General features: G+C 47.3%; 2 protein-coding genes across 3 annotated transcripts; both read right to left on the reverse strand.

Moving 5' to 3' along the window:
* Positions 1–505: 505 nt before the first annotated feature.
* On the reverse strand, positions 506–3,615 carry LOC127006836 (uncharacterized). Its single transcript, XM_050877191.1, has 2 exons — positions 3,043–3,615; positions 506–1,530 (listed from the first exon to the last, which is right to left on the reverse strand). Exons 1-2 carry the CDS (start codon positions 3,454–3,456, stop codon positions 874–876), a joined length of 1,071 nt encoding a protein of 356 aa, XP_050733148.1. The 5' UTR covers positions 3,457–3,615; the 3' UTR covers positions 506–873.
* Positions 3,616–5,192: 1,577 nt separating this feature from the next.
* Positions 5,193–15,575, reverse strand: LOC127006611 (serine/threonine-protein kinase PkaB-like). 2 transcript variants are annotated; one of them, XM_050876709.1, is made up of 2 exons: positions 14,021–15,575; positions 5,193–5,421 (listed from the first exon to the last, which is right to left on the reverse strand). In XM_050876709.1, exons 1-2 carry the CDS (start codon positions 14,675–14,677, stop codon positions 5,254–5,256), a joined length of 825 nt encoding a protein of 274 aa, XP_050732666.1. In that variant the 5' UTR covers positions 14,678–15,575; the 3' UTR covers positions 5,193–5,253. The 2 variants fall into 2 exon arrangements, with proteins under 2 accessions (XP_050732666.1, XP_050732667.1); XM_050876710.1 differs by lacking the exon at positions 5,193–5,421 and adding an exon at positions 8,670–9,217.
* Positions 15,576–16,580: the final 1,005 nt, after the last annotated feature.

The following is a 16,580-nucleotide window of genomic DNA, read 5'->3' on the forward strand; positions in this document are numbered from 1 at the left end:
AGCGTCAATGAGTTTCCAAGAGAGGTCACTTCAGTTTAAAGAGGCGTCTCAGTACTCGACCTGCAGAGAAAATGAAGGTTTGGAAGGAAAGAAAAGGTTGTGTCAGTTTTTATTTGGTACGTGAAGAGGTTTGAGGTTCTGCTTGAAATTTACTCTTAACACGATACGAAAAGAACGGAATGGAATTTACTAAGTACATCATATCAAAGTCCAAAATTTATCCAGACTTTATCGAGAATTTATCCAGAATTAGTTTAGCACATGATATAAAATTCTCAAGTATTTGTTGCTTGAAATAGAAGAGTCTAGAATTTACCTAGCAGAACATGCCAAAATTTATCCAGACTTTATCGAGAATTTGCCCAGAATTAGTTTAGCACATTATATAAAATTCTTTAGTATTTGTTGCTTGAAATAGAAGAGTCTAGAATTTACCTAGCAGAACATGGTGAAAGGGAGGTTGTGAATAGAAACGTTTGGTGCAGAATGTACAGTAAGTCTAGAATTTATACTAATTTTCGAAGCAATTCTGAACAGTGTATAGATGACAGTTCTTTATCCTTTCCGTCCTACAGGGAGAGTTTTTCGGCTCTTCCTAACTCCGCCTTCTAAGTCAGCCAGTCCCTCATTTTCTTTTGTTTTTTGGCCAGGTTTCTAGACTACCTGGTTCCATCTTAGTCAGTCAGCTACTCTTCTTCTTGGCCAGGTTTCTAGATCCTAACCAACTCCATCTCTATCAGTCTTTTTTCTTCCCGTCATCTTCGTCTGTCTTCACTTATACAATACATCAGTCCTCCTTCTTCCCGTTCTCTTGACCTACTTTCTAGTCGCTATAACTGCCTTCATTGTGTTGTTAGTCCTTTTCTTCTTCTTTCAGTCCTTCTCTAGGTCACTGGGCGCTACCTGGCAGTGCGTCTTGGCCAGGGCGGCTTTCACGAGGATGGGGTCAAACTTCAGAGGTTTCCCAAGTTTTCTGCCAGTCTGGTGGAGAATAAGGTCGCGCGCTTGTTCCCACTTGGCCCCATGTGTGTGTTTGAAGGGCTGGATTCGCTTCTGCTGCCTATTGTTGAGGTGGAATCTCCCTTGTTGCTCATTATGGAGTTGAAACCCATTCTGATGTGATTTGTGGCTGCGGATCCTCTTCTTGGGGCAGTATAGGATGGAGAGAACAACAATGGCCACCGTCATCAGAATCAAAGGCAGCATTCCCAGCACTACCTTGGTCGCCGCCGCCTTCAGGTTGACATCAGGGACAGCAACGCGGCCGTCAGCACTCAGGTAGCAGGCGTAGGTGCTGCCCAGACGCCCGTGCCGCTCCCACCACGCCTCGCAGGACAGGTAGCCGCACCCTTCAACGTTCACTTGCAGCCTCGTCAGCGTCCCGGTCTCCTTCAGAAGCAAGATATCCATGTTGGTGATGGAGAGTTCGTTTGTGGCTTCTTGGCGTCTTTCGGTTTGGTACTCCTCAGTCTTGTCCTTTCCCTTTGCCTTCCCCTCATCCTCCTCAGTCATACTTTCCTTATCCTTCACCTCCCAGTCCTTTTCTTTGTCCTCCTCAATCTTTACATTTTCCGCCTCTTCCTCTTCCTTTCCCTTCTCAATCTTCTCCTCTTCCATCCTTTTCTCTTTGTTGGTCTGCTTTCTGGGTGATGGGGAAGGTAAGGAAAAGTTAATTGCATCCTCGTTCACCTGCTCTCCACCTGATTGACTCTTCCAGGTAGGTGAGGTTGAAGGTGTGATAAGGCTAATGCTCTTCCCTTCACCCCGTTCTTCCTTTAATTGATTTAGCAAGGTGGAAGAGGTAGGTGAGGGAGAAGGGGAGGTAAGGTTGGCTCTGTTTGTTTTCATCTGCTCCTCTGATTTATTCTTCAAGGTAAATAAGTAAGGTGAAGTAAGGTTGGCTCTATTTGTCTTCACCTGAACTGATACATTCGTCAAGGTGGTTAAGGAAGGTGGGGTAAGGTTGAGTCTATTTGCCCCCATCTGTTCTTCTGATTTGTCCTTCAAGGTAACAGGTGTATGAAGGTCGCTCTCATTCCCCTTCACCTGAATTGCATATAAGAGTGTCGCTGGGGTAGAGTGCACAGGTGTAAGGGCTCTCCCACTACCCTTTACCTGCCGGTTTGATTGGTTCGTAGGGAAGGTGGACAGAGCAGGTAAAGGGACAGGTGAAACGAGTCTGTCTCTATTACTTTTTACCCGAATATCACCTGAGTGAGTCCATGATTGGGTAGGAGGAGCAGGTAAAAGTGTAGGGGTACTCTCACCACCCCTTACCTGTCTCTCTGATTGATGCTTTGGGAAGATGGGTGAGGTGGGTGAGGGGACAGGTGAGGTAAGATTAATTCCACTTCTTCTCACCTGTCTCTCTCCTGATAGGGTACTCGTGGAAGGAGGGGAAGATGGGATGACAAATGTAGATGTCAGGTGACCCACAAATCCCATCACCTTTTCCTCCCTTAATTTGTTGGCCTTGGAGAAGAGGAAGATAGATGAGTTTGCAGGTAAGACGTTGTTACCTTCCTTCACTTTTACTAGCGTCTCTTCAGATTGGTTGGTGGGTGAGATGTGTGATTCTGCAGACAGGGTTCGCTTACCTTCTTCCACCTTCACCTGCGTCCCTGATTGGTTCCTTGCCCAGCTGGGTGATACAGGTGAAGGCACAGGTGGTGTGATCAAGTTTATCTGAGTCACTGATTGGTTGCTTGTCGAGCTGGGCGAAGAAGATGAATGAACAGGTGATATGGCCAAATTAACGAGTTTATTAACCTGTTTTACACCTGCCTGACCCTTAATTAAATCAGGTGAGGTAGGATGGGGTGACGGAGAATGGTTAACCTGACCCCTACCATTCCTTGAGGCGTGGTTGTTTACCTGTTTCACACCTGATTGGCTCTTAATGAAAGCAGATAAAGTAGTACGAGGTGATGGAGAGGAGGAGTTCACCAGATTACTAACATTCCCTGAGGTGCTGTTTACCTGCTCCACACTTATTTGGTTCTCAAGTAAGGTAGGACGAGGAGGTGGAGGGGAAGGGCTAACCAGCTCACTACCATTCCCTGAGGTCTGGTTCTCGTGGGCCACCTGTGCGATGACAAACACCTGCCAACACCTGAACATCTCCACGGCGGTGCAACCTTGGCGGCAGGAACTCCATGTACAGTTTTTGTTTCCCTCCAAGACCACGGAGGAGGCGACGGTGCAGATGGCGGGGTGGAAGTGCGCCGCCAGTGTAGACAGGCCGGGGCTCAGGAGAAGGAAAAGGGTCATGTAGAAAGCGGGAAGACCCAGAGTGGCGCCAAGAACCAGGAGGGACGTTTTTGTTCTGTCGCACACGTCCAGACACCAAGAGCCGCACTTTTTGCAACGATGCCTTCGTGGCGGCGCCTTTTTCTTCTGGATTGGCCTTGGCTGCATAGGCGCCCGACCGTCAAGTGCGCCCAATACCCCGTACATGATGGCTGTGTGGATTTTGAGTGTATAATTTTCCTTGTTTTCTTTTTCAGGCTTTGTTAACTAGTACAAAACTATAATATATGAACTCCAGTAGTTCATGAGATATCCCATTTTCTTACTTTCCAGGAATACACTGACAGCAACGAAAATAAATATCACTTCTAGAGTTTGTCCTTTCCCTTATGTCCATTCTTTCAAATCACTTTCCTTTTTTTTTTTCTTTTGTATGAGTTTTTCCTTTTAGTTTCAGTCCGTTCCTTTCCCAGCTGCACCTGGTCAGTATCTACAGGTAGTACGAGAGCCAGCTAGCGAGTGGCTCTGTGGCACGTGTGTTCACCTGTCTCTCCATAATGATCTTCAGAGTAGCGAGCATCCAGATACCTGGCTAATCAATGTTGCCATGTGTGTGTGTGTGTGTGTGTGTGTGCGACAGAGAGAGAGAGAGAGAGAGAGAGAGAGAGAGAGAGAGAGAGAGAGAGAGAGAGAGAGAGAGAGAGAGAGAGAGAGAGAGAGAGAGAGAGAGAGAGAGAGAGAGAGAGAGAGAGAGAGAGAGAGAGAGAGAGAGAGAGAGAGAGAGAGAGAGAGAGAGAGAGAGAGAGAGAGAGAGAGAGAGAGAGAGAGGAGAGAGAGAGAGAGAGAGAGAGAGAGAGAGAGAGAGAGAGAGAGAGAGAGAGAGAGAGAGAGAGAGAGAGAGAGAGAGAGAGAGAGAGAGAGAGAGAGAGAGAGAGAGAGAGAGAGAGAGAGAGAGAGAGAGAGAGAGAGAGAGAGAGAGAGAGAGAGAGAGAGAGAGAGAGAGAGAGAGAGAGAGAGAGAGAGAGAGAGAGAGAGAGAGAGAGAGAGAGAGAGAGAGAGAGAGAGAGAGAGAGAGAGAGAGAGAGAGAGAGAGAGAGAGAGAGAGAGAGAGAGAGAGAGAGAGAGAGAGAGAGAGAGAGAGAGAGAGAGAGAGAGAGAGAGAGAGAGAGAGAGAGAGAGAGAGAGAGAGAGAGAGAGAGAGAGAGAGAGAGAGAGAGAGAGAGAGAGAGAGAGAGAGAGAGAGAGAGAGAGAGAGAGAGAGAGAGAGAGAGAGAGAGAGAGAGAGAGAGAGAGAGAGAGAGAGAGAGAGAGAGAGAGAGAGAGAGAGAGAGAGAGAGAGAGAGAGAGAGAGAGAGAGAGAGAGAGAGAGAGAGAGAGAGAGAGAGAGAGAGAGAGAGAGAGAGAGAGAGAGAGAGAGAGAGAGAGAGAGAGAGAGAGAGAGAGAGAGAGAGAGAGAGAGAGAGAGAGAGAGAGAGAGAGAGAGAGAGAGAGAGAGAGTTGAACAGAAAGATAGTTAAATACATATGTAGATAGATAGATAGATGGATATACAGGTTAATAAATAGGTAGAAATATAAATATATTGATAGATGGATAAGTAGATAATAGAATAGTAGGTAATTAAACCAGTTAGGGAGTGTATTCCTCAACCCTTGATGGGTGTTGAGTAACTGGCTCCAAAAGAAACAACTGAACTAGTAAAACTCTTCAACCGTTAGGAAAAGAAATCCTGGCTTGTCTGCCGCCTTAGTGATACCCCAGGGGAGAGTATTCCTCAACCCTTGCTGGGTGTTGAGTAACTGGCTCCAAAAGAAACAACTGAACTAGTAAAACTCTTCAACCGTTGGGAAAATAAATCCTGGCTTGTCTGCCGCCTTAGTAATGACTCAGGGGAGAGTATTCCTCAACCCTTTATGGGTGTTGAGTAACTTGCTCCTAAAGAAACAACTGAACTGGTAAAACTCTTCAACCGTTAGGAAAAGAAATCCTGGCTTGTCTGCCGCCTTAGTAATGGCGGCGGCGCGGGAAGAGGCAGGAGAAGGCCTTGCGAACACGCCGGACAAAGGCCTCCTTCCTGGACGTCTGTCCCGTGTACTCCTTGACTGTCTTGATGATGCGGGCCGCCGAGGGCCGCTGTGCAGGGTTGGCTCTCATGGCTCTGTCGGCCAGCACCTCCAGGCCGGGGTATTGCGTGTGGCACGTGTCCAGGATGCGCCTCAGGACGTAGCCGAAGGAGAACACGTCCACGGGGGGCGAGCAGGGCGCGCCGCGGAGCAGCTCAGGGGCCATCCAGGGCGTGCAGTGCGTATGCCTGCGCGCGATGCAGAGACCTGTGCCGAATCTCTTGGCCAAGCCGTAGTCGATGAGGGACACCTGCAGGCGGCCTTTGGCGCCTTGGCGCACCACGACGTTGTCGGGCTTGATGTCGTTGTGGGTGTAGCCGCAGGCGTGGAGCTGCTGCACATCCCGGGCCAGCGCCACGAAGGCCGCCAGTTTGTCCGTGTCGCTTTGAGCGAGGTTGTGCAGGTCGCAGAAGGTGTTCTGGCCGCAGAAGGTGTTCTGGCCGCAGAAGGTGGTGAGCATGGCGGGAAACCCAAAGCTGGTGCCCAAGGCATTGGGGGCGCCCGCCGCGCCGTCCAGGTCCAGCAGGATGTCAAACTCCCTGCGGAACATGGCGGCGAGGCGCTGCTCCCTTGCCACCTTGAGGCAGCACTGGGCGCCGCCGACCTCCACCAGGTACACCGTGCACGAGGCGCCGCGCCCCAGCACCTGCTTGTGTTAGCCACCAGCGTGTCGATGCGCTTCGTCAGCACGAGGAGGGGGGTGGTGTGTGGGGGAGCCATTGCTCTGTCTTACCATACCGTATGAGTGTTGACGTTCAGGACTATACCTCGGTTTTCGCCGGTTGAGTTCGGTTAGTTCGGTTTAGCTCGGAGTTAAAACTGAAAAAGGGGGAGTCTAGATCTGGACGACTGTGGCACGCACGCACGCACACACACACACACACACACACACACACTGACACACACTGACACACACACACAGACACACACACACACACACACACACACACACACACACACACACACACACACACACACACACACACACACACACACACACACACACACACACACAGACACACACACACACACACACAGACACACACACACACACACACACACACACACACACACACACACACACACACACACACACACACACACACACACACACACACACACACACACACACACACACACACACACACACACACATATGTCCACATATGTCCACAGTTCAGAACTTCTCTCTTTAAGCACAGTATATTATACTCAGGTCCCCAAATGTGGAATTCATTGCCTCTACATATTAAGACTCTTCTCAATCATATAAATTTATCCATTTTTAAAAAATCTGTGAAAACTTATTTATATAATTGTCAAAGTAGTAATCAATTGTAGTGTGTGGTATGAACTTAGTTTCACAAGTGTAATGTTCATTATTATTATTATTATTATTATTATTATTATTATTATTATTATTATTATTATTATTATTATTATTATTATAATTGATATTGTTATTGTTATTCTCAGCAACATATTATTATAATTATTCTTATTGTTCTATACGTTAGTTAATAATATAGGTAATTTTGTGCCAATGTAAACATTAAATAAAATAATATAATCCATGTCTGTCGGGAAGCTCAGCTGTGCCATTGCCATGTTTACTTACACACACACACACACACACACACACACACACACACACACACACACACACACACACACACACACACACACACACACACACACACACACACACACACACACACACACACACACACACAGACACACACACACACACACACACACACACACACACACACACACACACACACACACACACACACACACACACACACACACACACACACACACACACACACACACACACACACACACACACACACACACACACACACACACACACACAGACACACACACACACACACACACACACACACACACACACACACACACACACACACACACACACACACACACACACACACACACATACACACGCACAGCTCATTTCCTATTGATAAATAATGAACAATGAGAATAAAGAAATGGAGAAATGAGGGGTTGGCCAAGGGGAGATAGCAGGGAGGGATAGCAGGGCAGCACACTGAGGGAGAAAGGATGGGGGTGAGAGAAAGACTGACATGGAAGGTGAGCAAGAAAGGAATGAAGAGAAGAGAGGAGAAAAGGTGGGCAGGGCAGGGAGGGGCAGGGAGGTCTGGCAGGGTTCACACGGGCGAACACCTATAGAGTACCGTCTGCAGGGAACAGTCCGGGACCTTCCACACAAAAATGCGGGACCAATCATCCTCACAGCTACAATAATTATGCAGCATAAAATGGAGTGTAATTTCTTGTCAGCCAAAGTAATTTTCTGTTTCCTGCCGATCATTTATTGTTTTTCTTTCCTTTCCAGAATATCTAGAATTGCCAACTGCTCCTTTGGCCTCCTGCCCAATGCCTCTCACCGGGTCTATACAAATAATTTTATTGGTTGTTGTGTTAAAAACGAGGTGTTAATGCGATAATCAAGCAGTCGAATAACGTGGCGTGTAAGTCATTTGATGTGACATGAATCTACAAATTCTCACCTGCATCACCTTACCAACTTCCTCACTGAGCCATACAAAAATTTCCAGTATTAAAGATTGTTACTGAAATAAAGTGGTCAGTAATGTAAACAGCAATCAACACAGACGTACTAATTTTCTGGATAAAACAGAAAATAATGAAAGCTGCGGCAAATGGTGATTCTCTCTTAACGTATTTAATAACAGATGGACAGATAGATAGATGGATGAATGACAAATGAGATACCTCTGCAATGTAATGAGGCGAGGTGACGGCCTGTTGAAGTGAGGTAATGACGGATGTAGGTGAGTGAGGCGGTGAAATGGTGTACATGTAGCCTGGCCAGCAATGAGAGAGAGAGAGAGAGAGAGAGAGAGAGAGAGAGAGAGAGAGAGAGAGAGAGAGAGAGAGAGAGAGAGAGAGAGAGAGAGAGAGAGAGAGAGAGAGAGAGAGAGAGAGAGAGAGAGAGAGAGAGAGAGAGAGAGAGAGAGAGAGAGAGAGAGAGAGAGAGAGAGAGAGAGAGAGAGAGAGAGAGAGAGAGAGAGAGAGAGAGAGAGAGAGAGAGAGAGAGAGAGAGAGAGAGAGAGAGAGAGAGAGAGAGAGAGAGAGAGAGAGAGAGAGAGAGAGAGAGAGTTGAACAGAAAGATAGTTAAATACATATGTAGATAGATAAATGGATATACAGGTTAATAAATAGGTAGAAATATAAATATATTGATAGATGGATAAGTAGATAATAGAATAGTAGGTAATTAAGTCAGTTAGGGAGTGTATTCCTCAACCCTTGACGGGTGTTGAGTAACTGGCTCCAAAAGAAACAACTGAACTGGTAAAACTCTTCAACCGTCGGGAAAAGAGATCTTGGCTAGTCTGCCGCCTTAGTGATACCTCAGGGGAGTGTATTCCTCAACCCTTGACGGGTGTTGAGTAACTGGCTCCAAAAGAAACAACTGAACTGGTAAAACTCTTCAACCGTTGGGAAAAGAAATCCTGGCTTGTCTGCCGCCTTAGTAATGACTCAGGGGAGTGTATTCCTCAACCCTTGATGGGTGTTGAGTAACTTGCTCCAAAAGAAACAACTGAACTGGTAAAACTCTTCAACCGTTAGGAAAAGAAATCCTGGCTTGTCTGCCGCCTTAGTAATGGCGGCGGCGCGGGAAGAGGCAGGAGAAGGCCTTGCGAACACGCCGGACAAAGGCCTCCTTCCTGGACGTCTGTCCCGTGTACTCCTTGACTGTCTTGATGATGCGGGCCGCCGAGGGCCGCTGTGCAGGGTTGGCTCTCATGGCTCTGTCGGCCAGCACCTCCAGGCCGGGGTATTGCGTGTGGCACGTGGCCAGGATGCGCCTCAGGACGTAGCCGAGGGAGAACACGTCCACGGGGGGCGAGCAGGGCGCGCCGCGGAGCAGCTCAGGGGCCATCCAGGGCGTGCGGTGCGTATGCCTGCGCGCGATGCAGAGACCTGTGCCGAATCTCTTGGCCAAGCCGTAGTCGATGAGGGACACCTGCAGGCGGCCTTTGGCGCCTTGGCGCACCACGACGTTGTCGGGCTTGATGTCGTTGTGGGTGTAGCCGCAGGCGTGGAGCTGCTGCACATCCCGGGCCAGCGCCACGAAGGCCGCCAGTTTGTCCGTGTCGCTTTGAGCGAGGTTGTGCAGGTCGCAGAAGGTGTTCTGGCCGCAGAAGGTGGTGAGCATGGCGGGAAACCCAAAGCTGGTGCCCAAGGCCTTGGGGGCGCCCGCCGCGCCGTCCAGGTCCAGCAGGATGTCAAACTCCCTGCGGAACATGGCGGCGAGGCGCTGCTCCCTTGCCACCTTGAGGCAGCACTGGGCGCCGCCGACCTCCACCAGGTACACCGTGCACGAGGCGCCGCGCCCCAGCACCTGCTTGTGCTGGGCCACCAGCGTGTCGATGCGCTCCTTCGTCAGCACGAGGAGGGGGGTGGTGTGTGGGGGAGCCATTGCTCTGTCTTACCATACCGTTTGTGTGTTGACGTTCAGGACTATACCTCGGTTTTCGCCGGTTGAGTTCGGTTAGTTCGGTTTAGCTCGGAGTTAAAACGGAAAAAGGGGGAGTCCAGATCTGGACGACTGTGGCACGCACGCACGCACGCACACATAAACACACACACACACACACACACACACACACACACACACACACACACACACACACACACACAGACACAGACACACACACACACACACACACACACACAGACACACACACACACACACACACACACACACACACACACACACACACACACAGACACACACACACAGACACACACACACACACACACACACACACACACACACACACACACACACACACACACACACACACACGCACAGCTCATTTCCTATTGATAAATAATGAACAATGAGAGTAAAGAAATGGAGAAATGAGGCGTTGGCCAAGGGGAGATAACAGGGAGGGATAGCAGGGCAGCACACTGAGGGAGAAAGGATAGGGGTGAGAGAAAGACTGACAGGGAGGGTGAGCAAGAGAGGAATGAAGAGAAGAGAGGAGACAAGGTGGGCAGGGCAGGGAGGGGCAGGGAGGTCTGGTAGAGTACACACGGGCGAACACCTACAGAGTACCGTCTGCAGGGAACAGTCCGGGACCCTCCACACAAAAATGCGGGACCAATCATCCTCACAGCTACAATAATAATACAGCATAAAATGGAGTGTGATTTCTTGTCAGACACGCCAAAGTAATTTTCTATGTTTCCTGCCGATCATTTATTGTTTTTCTTTCCTTTCCAGAATATCTAGAATTGCCAACTGCTCCTTTGGCCTCCTGCCCAATGCCTCTCACCGGGTCTATACAAATAATTTTATTGGTTGTTGTGTTAAAAACGAGGTGTTAATGCGATAATCAAGCAGTCGAATAACGTGGCGTGTAAGTCATTTGATGTGACATGGATCTACAAATTCTCACCTGCATCACCTTACCAACCTCCTCACTGAGCCATACAAAAATTTCCAGTATTAAAGATTGTTACTGAAATAAAGTGGTCAGTAATGTAATCAGCAATCAACACAGACGTACTAATTTTCTGGATAAAACAGAAAATAATGAAAGCTGCGGCAATTGGTGATTCTCTCTTCCTCTTTCTTCTCTCCTTCAAAGACAAGTGTATACTTCCCGTTGCTGCTCCCTTCCCTTCCCCTCGCCTCCCCTCTCCCCCATCCCCTCTTGAGACATATCTGGGGCCCCGCTGGTCACTTACAATGCTGATATCTGACCCCCGGAATGGGAGGTCACCACGGGTCACGGCCCAGCGCCGCCCGCCACACAATGGTCGCGATACTGTCTTCCTTTGGTTAACCCGTTTGAGTCACGTCAAAACAACGATGAACTGAAGGCTTAAACTTTGAGATAATAATTTATATCAATTTAACGTCTTTTTGGGAAGTCAGTTACACTACTAAGGACCATTGTGAAGAGGCATATTGTCTAGTGTAGGAATAGCAATTTGTGTAAAGTTAGATAGTTTATTGACCACGTAAAATGTTATAATATTTGGTGCAACTCAAATTTTATATTGAAAACTGGAATTTCACGAACACATGAAATACCGCACACTTAATACCACAGTCAACTACTGTACTCAGGTTATTTTGATCACACACCACACTGTCAGATTCAGGTTTCTCACACCACAAACTTTCCTTCAGTCAGTGACCCAGAGCAATCACCGCCCACTACTGCATTCAGGTGTTATTTGAATACATCCACACTGACCCATGCAGGCTCCCACACTATAAACTTGCCCCCAGCCAATGACCCAGAAAAGTGCAAGGGAGGCAGCTCAGGGCTGGCCCAGTGATAACAATTTGTACAAAACATTCACACGGAGCCATGCATGTCCTCACCCCTCGCCCCGGAGCTAGAAGGTGCTGTGGGGGGTGGGGATGGGGGGAGGGGGGTCGAAAGCTGTACACTACGGGGAGCAGTCAGCGTAGTCATGGTCACCTTTGCCAGATTGTCGTACTCAGAGCATAGTATTTACCGGTTTCTGACGCCTAACTATTGCCAAGAAACATCAGGAATTAACTGTTTTAACGATAATTATGAGTGAATCTCCTTATTGGGGTCTACGAGGCAGTTTTGGGGTCGGAAGTCGGTAAATATAAGAGGCTGAGTAAGACAATCTGGCAACTTTGGTTATGGTTGCGTCGATGTAATAGGTTTGTAGGGGCGGTCATCAATACAGCGGTTGCCTTTACCAGCGAGCCATTCGACGCGCAACACAAATGGGACTCAAAGCTGGAGACGCAGCATCGATACTCAGCCTCATATTGTTGTTGTTGCTGTTGCTGCTGTTGTTGTCGTTATTATCACTATTATTATCGCCCATTTCTGCGTACTGAGGAGAATATGATAATAATACTATAATAATAATAATAATAATAATAATAATAATAATAATAATAATAATAATAATAATAATAATAATAATAATAATAATAATAATAATAATAATAATAATAATAATAATAATAATAATAATAATAATAATAATAATAATAATAATAATAATAATAATAATAATAATAATAATAATAATAATAATAATAATAATAATAATAATAATAATAATAATAATATAATTAATGATAATAGTAAGGATAGAGATAGATAGATAGGTAGATAGATAGATAGATAGATAGATAAATAGATAGATATAAAAATAATGTTTTCGTCTTTGTCCATCTGTTTGTCTGTTTGTCCGTCTGTCTTTCTGTTTGCCTGTCAAGTCGGTCCGTTACCAAAATGACTTCCCAAAATATCTCAATAACAGACGTAGTCACCACATACACGTGACAACGGGATGACATTCGGAGACCCCATTTTGGAAAAGGCCGCCCGTGCTTTGAAGAAGACCATGAGGACTTCCGGGTGTTGCTTCTTTTTCTATCTTTTATCAATGTTCATAATCACTGCTCTTATGAGCTTGCAAACTGCATACCGCCCCCCTCCGGCGGCCCCGCTGCACACGACTTTCTGCTCTGACTCATCCCTATACTATCCATATCACTTATACAAGAGTTAAGCATCCTCATTCTTTTATCCCTTCCACTGGTATAATCTGGAACAGCCTTCCTTCGTCAGTATTTCCCCCTGACTGCGACTTGAACTCTATCAAGAGGAGAGTTTCTTGACACCTCTCCACGCTAAATTGACTTCTCTTTTGGCCTCTCGTTCTGTTTCCTTTTGTTGGAGCAGCGTCTAGCGGGCTTTTTATGTTGCTGATTTTGTTTTTTGATCTTGAGCTGCCTCCTTTACTCTTAAAAAATAATTAGAAAGATTCAATGATAGGTAATTAATGTACGTAATAATAAATGGAGAAATAGAGAGATGCATGCCAAATGAGATGCCTCTGCAGTGTAATGTGGCGAGGTGACGGATTGTTAAAGCGAGGTGATGATTACTGTAGGTGAGTGAGGCGGTGAAATGGTGTACATGTAGCGTGACCAGAAATGAGAGAGAGAGAGAGAGAGAGAGAGAGAGAGAGAGAGAGAGAGAGAGAGAGAGAGAGAGAGAGAGAGAGAGAGAGAGAGAGAGAGAGAGAGAGAGAGAGAGAGAGAGAGAGAGAGAGAGAGAGAGAGAGAGAGAGAGAGAGAGAGAGAGAGAGAGAGAGAGAGAGAGAGAGAGAGAGAGAGAGAGAGAGTAAAATATGTATATAAAAAGATAGATGGATGGATAGAGTTGATTAATATACACAAATTAGATAGATAGGTAGATAGATAGACATTTAGATAGATAAATGGATAAGTAGATAATAGAATAGTAGGTAATTAAATCAGTTAGGGAGTGTATTCCTCAACCCTTGATGGGTGTTGAGTAACTGGCTCCAAAAGAAACAACTGGGCTGGTAAAACTCTTCAACCGTTGGGAAAATAAATCCTGGCTTGTCTGCCGCCTTAGTAATGGCGGCGGCGCGGGAAGAGGCAGGAGAAGGCCTTGCGAACACGCCGGACAAAGGCCGCCTTCCTGGACGTCTGTCCCGTGTACTCCTTGACTGTCTTGATGATGCGGGCCGCCGAGGGCCGCTGTGCAGGGTTGGCTCTCATGGCTCTGTCGGCCAGCACCTCCAGGCCGGGGTATTGCGTGTGGCACGTGGCCAGGATGCCCCTCAGGACGTAGCCGAGGGAGAACACGTCCACGGGGGGCGAGCAGGGCGCGCCGCGGAGCAGCTCAGGGGCCATCCAGGGCGTGCGGTGCGTATGCCTGCGCGCGATGCAGAGCCCTGTGCCGAATCTCTTGGCCAAGCCGTAGTCGATGAGGGACACCTGCAGGCGGCCTTTGGCGCCTTGGCGCACCACGACGTTGTCGGGCTTGATGTCGTTGTGGGTGTAGCCGCAGGCGTGGAGCTGCTGCACATCCCGGGCCAGCGCCACGAAGGCCGCCAGTTTGTCCGTGTCGCTTTGAGCGAGGTTGTGCAGGTCGCAGAAGGTGTTCTGGCCGCAGAAGGTGGTGAGCATGGCGGGAAACCCAAAGCTGGTGCCCAAGGCCTTGGGGGCGCCCGCCGCGCCGTCCAGGTCCAGCAGGATGTCAAACTCCCTGCGGAACATGGCGGCGAGGCGCTGCTCCCTTGCCACCTTGAGGCAGCACTGGGCGCCGCCGACCTCCACCAGGTACACCGTGCACGAGGCGCCGCGCCCCAGCACCTGCTTGTGCTGGGCCACCAGCGTGTCGATGCGCTCCTTCGTCAGCACGAGGAGTGGGGTGGTGTGTGGGGGAGCCATTGCTCTGTCTTACCATACCGTTTGTGTGTTGACGTTCAGGACTATACCTCGGTTTTCGCCGGTTGAGTTCGGTTAGTTCGGTTTAGCTCGGAGTTAAAACTGAAGAAGGGGGAGTCTAGATCTGGACGACTGTGGCACGCACGCACGCACGCACACACACACACACACACACACACACACACACACACACACACACACACACACACACACACACACACACACACACACACACACACACACACTTATACACACACACACACACACACACACTGCTCATTTCCTATTGATAAATAATGAGCAATGAGAGTAAAGAAATGGAGAAATGAGGCGTTGGCCAAGGGGAGATAGCAGGGAGGGATAGCAGGGCAGCTCACTGAGGGAGAAAGGATGGGGGTGAGAGAAAGACTGACAGGGAGGGTGAGCAAGAGAGGAATGAAGAGAAGAGAGGAGACAAGGTGGGCAGGGCAGGGAGGGGCAGGAAGGTCTGGCGGGGTACACACGGGCGAGCACCTATAGAGTACCGTCTACAGGGAACCATCCGGAACCCTCCACACAAAAATGCGGGACCATTCGTCCTCACCCCGTCTGGATCGACTCTCTTTTTAACCTTCCCCAAGCTTTACTTTCTTCGTGGTTTAAACAGAAGAACGACTTTATTTTGCAGACAATGAAGCGAGAATATGTGAGGAGGAGTGAGCGTGTGTGTCTTCTCTTCCTCCTTTTCTTCCGTCTCCTCTTCCTCGCACACGAGACAAACACGACGCAACGGAGGGAAGGAGGGAGGAAAGGACGAGAAGAGAAAGGGAGGACTTGTGGTTTCCGGGTCGCCTCTTCCCCGCTTGTAAATGATGATGACCTGAGAAGTATTTTCAGTTTTGTGTGTAAACTGTCAAGATCCCATCTCTCTCTCTCTCTCTCTCTCTCTCTCTCTCTCTCTCTCTCTCACACACACACACACATGTTAAGGCTTCAAACAAAGTAAATATATGAATGAGTAACAGTATTGTCTTTTCTTCAGTGTTATTTCAAAAGAATACCATACACTACACTCAAAGAGAGAATAAAAAGTTAATAAAACAGAACACACACACACACACACACACACACACACACAAATATATATATATATATATATATATATATATATATATATATATATATATATATATATATATATATATATATATATATATACGAAACTTGTTTAATTTCAGTCTGTATGCTTTAGTCTATTTGTTAAGTGTGAATATAAGGTAATATGTACTGGTACACATATGTATGTATTTTCAGACGTAATCAAAATGATTTTTTTTCCTTTTTTTAGTTCAACAAAATCTTTTGTGTATATTGTTTGCACGGAGTGGTGTTCATCCTTGACGGCAGGGGCGCTGCTAGGCGTGTAATAATTATAACACAAATATTACAGTTTAGAAATTTGTGCTATGGACGTTACTACCGGTACGAGAACATACTCGTAATTAATATTAATTTGTAAAGTTATGTTTCACTCCATCGTGTTGAAATAATATCACTCAAAATGTATTATATTTGATATTTAATAATAAAAACGTTTTAGTTGCTCGGACAATATTTTTTTTTATTATTGAAATTCATTGATACGTGGTAATGTAACAGCTCTGCATTATTACAGCCACAGCTCCTTTCCTTGCCCCCGCCGCCAGGCACTGTAGCTACTGACGACGGCGCCGCTTACGTCGGCTCCTGCCCGGCCACATCCTCCCTTCCCCCTGCACCTGCGGGAGGGCTGCTAGGTTTGCCTTTTATAACATAGTCAGTTTTTAGATCACTTCGTCCTTTTCGAGTTGTCGAGTGATTCGGGTACAAACAAGAGACTAGGTATAACAAGGAAAAGACCAAACGGTGCAGCATTGTCGTGGGTAAG

This window comes from Eriocheir sinensis, chromosome 33 (genome assembly GCF_024679095.1).
Source record: "Eriocheir sinensis breed Jianghai 21 chromosome 33, ASM2467909v1, whole genome shotgun sequence".
NCBI classification, from domain to species: Eukaryota; Metazoa; Arthropoda; class Malacostraca; order Decapoda; family Varunidae; genus Eriocheir; species Eriocheir sinensis.

Excerpts from the sequence above, each read along its gene's own strand:
- LOC127006836 (XM_050877191.1), bottom strand. The coding sequence starts at position 3,456 with ATGTACGGGGTATTGGGCGCACTTGACGGTCGGGCGCCTATGCAGCCA. Across the intron at positions 1,531-3,042 it reads CAGGGAATGGTAGTGAGCTG|GTGAAGGATAAGGAAAGTAT; the intron begins GTTAGCCCTTCC and ends AAGGACTGGGAG.
- LOC127006611 (XM_050876709.1), bottom strand. The coding sequence starts at position 14,677 with ATGGCTCCCCCACACACCACCCCACTCCTCGTGCTGACGAAGGAGCGC. Across the intron at positions 5,422-14,020 it reads CGCAATACCCCGGCCTGGAG|GTGCTGGCCGACAGAGCCAT; the intron begins GTGCTGGCCGAC and ends CCCGGCCTGGAG.